At 45.8% G+C, this 7,772-nt stretch overlaps 2 protein-coding genes across 3 annotated transcripts; both read right to left on the bottom strand.

Annotated features, from left to right (window-relative positions):
- Window positions 1-851: 851 nt before the first annotated feature.
- Window positions 852-3,712, bottom strand: LOC136243191 (integrase/recombinase xerD homolog). Of its 2 annotated transcripts, none has more exons than XM_066034712.1 (2): window positions 1,749-3,712; window positions 852-1,341 (listed from the first exon to the last, which is right to left on the bottom strand). In XM_066034712.1, exon 1 carries the CDS (start codon window positions 2,348-2,350, stop codon window positions 1,751-1,753), a length of 600 nt encoding a protein of 199 aa, XP_065890784.1. In that variant the 5' UTR covers window positions 2,351-3,712; the 3' UTR covers window positions 852-1,341; window positions 1,749-1,750. The 2 variants fall into 2 exon arrangements, with proteins under 2 accessions (XP_065890784.1, XP_065890783.1); XM_066034711.1 differs by lacking the exon at window positions 852-1,341 and having other exon boundaries at window positions 1,345-3,446; window positions 3,615-3,644.
- Window positions 2,353-2,827, bottom strand: LOC136242272 (uncharacterized). The gene is made up of 2 exons (XM_066033685.1): window positions 2,800-2,827; window positions 2,353-2,750 (listed from the first exon to the last, which is right to left on the bottom strand). The coding sequence occupies exons 1-2, from the start codon at window positions 2,825-2,827 to the stop codon at window positions 2,353-2,355; spliced, it is 426 nt and encodes a 141-aa protein (XP_065889757.1).
- Window positions 3,713-7,772: the final 4,060 nt, after the last annotated feature.

Raw genomic sequence — 7,772 nt, 5'->3', positions numbered from 1 at the left:
CCTAGGAGCAATATGGATATTACGAAGTACCGTCGTCTAATAAAGGATTCTCGGAATGATAGTGAACTGTTTGCTGCACTGCTGGTAGTAGCGAAACTTGTGAAATCTGACCAGCTCACTGACACAGCAAGGAAGAGTATTTTTGACACGATCGGGTTCGCTTTTATCAGCAGGTTACTGATAACGAGTAATCCAGATGTAGCGGCCTCTGCAGTGCTAGCGTACCACAAGACAACCCATATAAAAAGTTAGCAGTGACATTACTAGCTTGTTACTGTACTGACAAAGAACTCGCAGCACATTCAGAAATGATCAACAAGATTACAAATTTTGTGGAGATAGTGAACAGCTTTCCATCAGTCTCAGCAGAAATGTTTGATGATGTCCTCCAATGTATCGAGGTAATAGGTGATGTAGAGGAAGGTCTACATACTCTAATGTCTGCAGGTGTAACTGAAGCACTTGGTAAGGCGTATGTTGCACAGAACCCAGGATCTGAAAAGGCTTATGAGGTTTGTCAAACTACTAGGTAAAGTACAGCAGAGTGTACCTGTATTTCAAAAACCATTAACATCAATGTTAAATCTTATCTGCTATGTATTTAAATCTTCACAAGACCTATTCAAATTTGAGCTAACAAAGAGTTTATATAAAATCTTACAACTAATGGATGCCAGTGTATTTGAGTGCTTCGCTGACTACCAATGGCTATCCTATTTACGTCATGGTTTATGGACATTTTGAGTAGCAAGGTTATGGTGGATCAGAGAAGGTCAAGTCTTTGTTTGTCATCTCTGATGTGTATAGTTGTGTTGGCTTAGAATGGACAATTGTTAGTGATAAGACTAATACTGGACAATGTGATACAAAATTTAACCAACTGTTCATTTATTTGTGTGACGTATAAATGCATGTCATACTCAATAATTCAATGACAGAGATAAACAATGACTCAGAGTCTCCCTCCTCATACCCGACACACAAACACATACTGGTGTGCAGCTGCGGCTACTGCTACCATCATTTAATTTAACGGTGTGCAGCTGCAGGCAAACACTACATACACTAATTACAAAACTTAAAATAATGTTATAAACACTAACTATACATATTAACTTAAAAAACTCCCTACTTGTGCCTAACCAGGGTGGGGGGTTACGCAGTGCAATTAATTTAAGACCCACTGTGCCCAAGTGAGCCTAAGGGAAAAAACCGATAGGGGCTTTTTTTTTAAATTTTGGCTGCCCCTAACCGGAAAAAACCAAGCGTATCCACCCTATTAAATACAATGCGTGCTGTGTGCGAAAAGTCCAGAGTTAGCAGCAACATCTTCACCATTATCTAAATCTGTTAAGGATATACACCAGACACAACTGGGAGGGGGGGTGGGCCAGCCAACACTGTCGCACCTGTCAGCCTAGAATGAACATGCGTTCACACTTTAGCTATATAAATACTCACACATGAATCACGTGCACTAACACACATGCGCAATGTATTATGGCGGGAGATTATTTTCTGTCTAATTCGCAAGCTCAACCGACATAAAATACATCTCCCTCCTCATACCCGAGATACTCACACAAACACATACTGGTGTGCAGCTGCAGACGCGGCTACTAGTTCATTTAATTTAACAAACAATTAGAGTAACAAAGAAGGCCTAGTGTTGGTTCACACTCTGCAGCTAAGCACCATATGTTACCCCTCCATAAACACCACCACAGGTATCCCCTTAATAAAGATACTGTTATATCCCTATACTCTTGGACACTGTCAGGCGGTTCTCCACAGAGTCCTCAATGTAGCCATCTTTAGCTGTCTCTGATCTCCACCTTCCATGCTGGCGGAACAATCTGTCTGGGACCCCTGCCTGGGCTGCAGCGGAAGCACCACCTGCCCTGAGACTGTGCAGACCATATCCTGAAACAGGGTAGCCCAGTTCCAACATCTTGCCCCTAAACTGCTCTCTCACGGTTGTATAACTGAGCGGACCTGTACCTCTTAGTCTCTCACCACCACTGGTTCTGGTAATCCCTCTAAACAGGAAGAGCTCACTTGTGGTGTCCAACCCGACCTTAGCCATGTACCGCTCCAACATTCCTACTGGGCAGGTCGGCATCCCTGTCCTGGCAATTAATACTTCACTTCCTTGCCTGAGTTGGTCAGTCTTGCTACGTGGGATCTGAAGTTTGGCCATTCCCTCAGCAATAGTGACATCACTAGCCCTAATGTGAATGACCTCATCAAACCTGAGGAAACCTGCGAAAGTCAGCAGGCTCAGAGTAGTGATCCTCATGTTTGCCAGAGTTGGATGAGAGTTCATGTTCTCAACCATGTCAGCCAGCATGTCTACAGCACAGGCTTCTTCTTCCGCACAGGCTTGCAACACGATCTCCTTATTCCTTGCAGTGTAGCTTGTACAAATGTTGCATTCGCTGGAGATTCTAGCCCTGCTAGTGTGTGAGCCCAGTTGATCGCATTGACAGCTTCTTCTGCAGCTGATTTGGATTCAAGGCGGTTGGCAATACTCTGCAGATACAAGGCAATGTGCTGCTCCTTAGCTGGAAATACTGGCAGGTTATGAGTTGAAGCCCAATAGCGCCACCGTTGAAAGGCTCCTAGGTATTTCTTGGCGGATGAGTCTGCTCTGCTCTTGAGCACTGTGGATGGTAGCTGCGAAGCAAGCCTAGCCAGCTCAGGGTCCTCAAGGTCCTTCAGCGTGAGCCAGGTCCCTGTCGTCTGGACATCTGTGGTAATAACACAACATGTGATACAATATCTCCATGCATAGGTGACCTTGAATCCCATTGCACTTATCATTCATGCTTACTAAGAGTCTGATAACTGTGTTTCCGTAATTATAAAGTATAACATTCTATGTACAACTAGCAGCTAAGCTAGCACATTAAACATTAAAACACTTGACTACCCCAGCACCTGGGCCGGTCCATTAAACATTAAAACACCTGACTACCCCAGCGTACATTAAACCTTAAATTACTTGACTACCCCAGCACCTAGACTGGTACATTAAACATTAAAAACACTTGACTACCCCAGCACCTGGGCTGGTACACCAAAACACTTGACTACCCCAGCACCTAGACTGGTACATTAACACACTTGACTACCCCAGCACCTGGGCTGGTACATTAAAACACTTGACTACCCCAGCACCTGGGCTGGTACACTAAAACACTTGACTACCCCAGCACCTGGGCTGGTACATTAAAACACTTGACTACCCCAGCACCTGGGCTGGTACATTAAAACACTTGACTACCCCAGCACCTGGGCTGGTACATTAAAACACTTGACTACCCCAGCACCTGGGCTGGTACATTAAAACACTTGACTACCCCAGCACCTGGGCTGGTACATTAAAACACTTGACTACCCCAGCACCTGGGCTGGTACATTAAAACACTTGACTACCCCAGCACCTAGACTGGTACATTAAACATTAGGAACACTTGACTACCCCAGCACCTGGGCTGGTACACTAAAACACTTGACTACCCCAGCACCTAGGCTGGTACATTAACACACTTGACTACCCCAGCACCTGGGTGGGTACATTAAACATTAAAAACACTTGACTACCCCAGTACCTGGGCTGGTACATTAAAACACTTGACTACCCCAGCACCTGGGCTGGTACATTAAAACACTTGACTACCCCAGCACCTAGACTGGTACATTAAACATTAGGAACACTTGACTACCCCAGCACCTGGGCTGGTACACTAAAACACTTGACTACCCCAGCACCTAGGCTGGTAAATCACATTAAGCATTAAAACACTTGACCTCCCCTACATCTGGGCTGAAATCTTTTTATTTATTTAATTAATTAATTTTTATTTTATTTATTTATTTATTTTTTTTACTTCCAAAACTGATAATAGCACATGCATAGTTTACATAAATATGTCCCTATTACATTTATCATACCTTAACAGTCTACAATGGCTGGCTAGCAAATCCTAGCTGTACAGTTACTGACCCACCACTATGGTATGCGCAGTGCCAACAAGTTAGTGTTGGGGTAACCTACAAACAAGCTGGAGCCTCTTCTTCCAGGAATTATAGTGAAGGTAGCTGGTGTCAGGGTACGGGTTTCTGCAATGAAGCTGGCTGGTTTGCCTCCTTCTGGGAATAACATAGGCCAGAACGGCGCTGATGGCCATTCTGGCAATATCAGAGTTGCTGCTGCCTTGCACTTCAACAGGTGCCTGATAACACGTGGCACCAAGTTTACAGGCGGACAAAGCCAGTTGTTGTCCATTTGCCAGTCGCAAGTGAAAGCATCCACATCCTCTGTGCCTGGGTTCCAAAACCTAGAATTAAAACGTGGCAGCTGTGTATTGTAATAGCTTGCAAAGCGATCAACTGTGTGAGGGCCCCACACTCTGTCCAATTCCATGAAGGAAACATGATCCAGGCTCCAATCATCATAGTCAACAAGCCGACTGAGGTAATCAGCGACCTCGTTATCCCGCCTTGGTATCCACTCTGGCTCAACGTGGACGCAGTGTGCTAGCGAAGTCGAAAATATAGCAAGTGCTTCATTCTGCAGGTCAGGTTTCTTACTCCCTACTGACAGTATACGTACTACATTCTGATTATCAGTAAACCACCTAACCCGCTCATTAGCCAACTTAGCTGCAAGGGCTTCCAGCACTAGTCTAACTGCTCTTAGCTCACGCCATGTGGAGCTCCTTTTGGATTCATCTGGCAGCCATGTACCCTGTGCTATGTGACACCCGTGTTGCACTGTGTAACCTGCATAACCAGAGTCACTAGCATCAGTGAACACAACCCTTACTGCTGAGGGCCCCATCCATATATTATGCCCATTGAACTTTTCAATTTCGTTATACCAGAACCCGAGTTCCCCTCTTACATGGTCGGATAGTGGCAGGTACTGTAGCCATGACATGCGTGTGTTCAATAAGGTGTACAGTCCCCTGGTCATTAACCTGGTCACTGGACCCAACCCTGGGGACATAGAAATTATCTTACCTGTAATACTAGCTAGGGCCTTAGCAGGGAGGGAGCACTTGCCTATTGCATCTTTAAGTAAGGCTTGCAGTGCATTAATTTTTGCCTGTGGGACTGTTATCTTGCCTTGCTCCAGGTCCAGCTCAAAGCCAAGCCAGGCGCACTGTTGGGATGGTGTCCAATTACACTTTGTATGGTTTGTGACAAAACCTGCTCTACTAAGGTCCTCCTGGACTAGTACACTAGCAATCTGTGCCTCCTTTTTTCCACTTACTGCCACTATCCCATCATCTAAATAGACAACTGCCCGCAAGCCTTGGGCCCTCCAAAGCCGAACCAGAGGTCTCAACAATTTGGTGAATAGGTAACATGCAGTGGCTAATCCAAAAGGTAACACACAAAAGACATAAAATTGCTGTTTCCTGCCCTGACCCCTGGAAAACCCCAGAAATTTCCAGTGTTGCCTATGGATATCTACGTGGTGGTACCCCGATTTGAAGTCAAAAGAAAACATATAGTCCCCTTGTTGAAACATTGACATAGCCACCCTTAGATCTTCGTACTTAAATTTAGCCTTCAGCAGAAATTGGTTAAGATAACGCAGGTTCAGGACTAGTCTAAACTTACCAGAGCTGTTGGACACTACTGAGAGTGGGCTACATATGTGAGGTTTCTGTGTGACCGTTTGGATGCAGCGGTTCCGTAGCAATTCTGCAACTGCCTCAGTGACAAAGCTTGGGTTATTGGTAGCCGACTTCTGGTTCTTAGCTATGAATGGCGGTGGCAGAGAAAGGAGAGGGAGCTTATACCCCTCCTCAATGCACTCAATCACTGGATTGGAGGCATTCAACACTGTTCTCCAGAATTCTATCGAGCCTTTAAGCCTACCTTGCACATCGACTATTTGTTCAGAGTTCTGTTCTAGCTCCCAAAAACGTGTGGGGCCCACCATGTCACCTTCTGTGACCTCCACCATGGTATTGCTCTTTCGTAAACCCTCGTCACCATCATGAGTGTCATTACTTAGGGAACCCACCTGCATCCTGGGCCCACCTGGCTGGACTATGGGCTGTGATACTACACTCACTCTGAACTCATCATCCACAGTTTCCAAAGTGTGGGCACAATCAGTAGCAGATTGGTTACTGCTAACCTTGTATACATCCCCCTTACCCTTAGCATTGAAAACAGTATTGAGGCCATTGGTATTACCCACTACACTAACAGCATAAGCACTATTAGCATTGCATACATTATCAACACCATTAGCATTATCCACCTTACTCACAACAAAATTACTATTAGCATTGCATACATTATCAACACCATTAGCATTATCTACTGTACTTACTGCATAAGCACTATTAGCATTGCATACATCATCAACACCCTTAGTATGACCCACCTTACTCACAACAAAATTACTATTAGCATTGCATACATTATCAACACTATTAGCATTATCTACTGTACTTACTACATAAGCACTATTAGCATTGCATACATCCTCAACACCCTTAGTGTGACCCACCTTACTCACAACAAAAGCACTCTTAGCATTGCATACATTATTGACACCCTCACAATGACCCACTGTACTCACAATACCCTGACTTATAGGTAGTACAATGCTCACACCAGAAGGTGTACCCCACTGACATTCAGCATAACAATCATTACTATTTACCAAAGGATACGGTCTACCACCCCTGAACCTGGCTGGACATTGAGCCCTCAGGTGTTCCATCTGTAGGCAGTGGAAACATGGACCTGGCACTCTTGTTGGTGGTCCTGGTGGCCCAGTTGGATTCATGAACATGGGAGGCTGGGGGTGCGGTGGCGGCCCAAATACAGGGGGTGGTGGCATACCACAGGCAGGGCCTGTGCCTACTACTGGAAAGGGGCCAGCAAAACCCTGACTCACAGGCTGAGGCGGCGACTCCCTCTCACCAACTGTCCTCTTTAGTCGCCGTATCTGCTCCATTGTACGCTTCTCTGCGTCAGACCATTTCTTGGCATCCTTCTCGTCGGTGGCAATCTCTTCCTTTAAGTACTCTTCCACCGCACCCCAGCCGCAGTCTGAGCTATCCGCAAGGCGAATAAGCTTTTGCTGTGTCGCAATGGCGTGCACACCTTCTTGCAGCTGCTCTCTTGCGTTCTTAAGAACGGACGCTGCCTGGGGTTGCTCCGGCTTCAGCTTGTCCAACATCGAGGCAGCTGACTTGATGGCGTTGTTCACCGACTGATTGAAGGCGAACTGACGCTCATTCCCTTTTCGACGAAAGGTCGGTTCGGGCTCCTTCTGCTGGATCTTCCGGACGATAAGGTGGGCTGTCTCCTCTTGGCCGTCCGCTACCTCCTTCTCGAGGCGCTCAAACTTGGCGTTCATATCCTGCTGGATCTGCGCGTGGGCCGCCTTCATATCGTCCTGGATCTGGGTGTGGGCCGCCTTCATCGAGTCCACGGACTTAAGAAGTAAATCCAGCTTCTGGGAGTCATCCATCCTTCGGAGGTAACTATTGTGGCTCGTGAATAGCCGCCTAGTATATTAACAACTTATATACTTATTACTAGAACAGGTACTAGCAGCCAACACTGTCGCACCTGTCAGCCTAGAATGAACATGCGTTCACACTTTAGCTATATAAATACTCACACATGAATCACGTGCACTAACACACATGCGCAATGTATTACGGCGGGAGATTATTTTCTGTCTAATTCGCAAGCTCAACAGACATAAAATACATTTCTTTCAGCTTGTT

This window comes from Dysidea avara, chromosome 13, assembly GCF_963678975.1.
Source record: "Dysidea avara chromosome 13, odDysAvar1.4, whole genome shotgun sequence".
NCBI classification, from domain to species: Eukaryota; Metazoa; Porifera; class Demospongiae; order Dictyoceratida; family Dysideidae; genus Dysidea; species Dysidea avara.
This window is presented reverse-complemented; position numbering and strand designations above follow the sequence as displayed.

Coding starts and splice junctions, on each gene's coding strand:
- LOC136243191 (XM_066034712.1), bottom strand. CDS start 2,350: ATGCTGGCTGACATGGTTGAGAACATGAACTCTCATCCAACTCTGGCA.
- LOC136242272 (XM_066033685.1), bottom strand. CDS start 2,827: ATGAATGATAAGTGCAATGGGATTCAAG. Junction 2,751..2,799: donor TAAGTGCAATGGGATTCAAG/GTCACCTATGCA, acceptor TTATTACCACAG/ATGTCCAGACGACAGGGACC.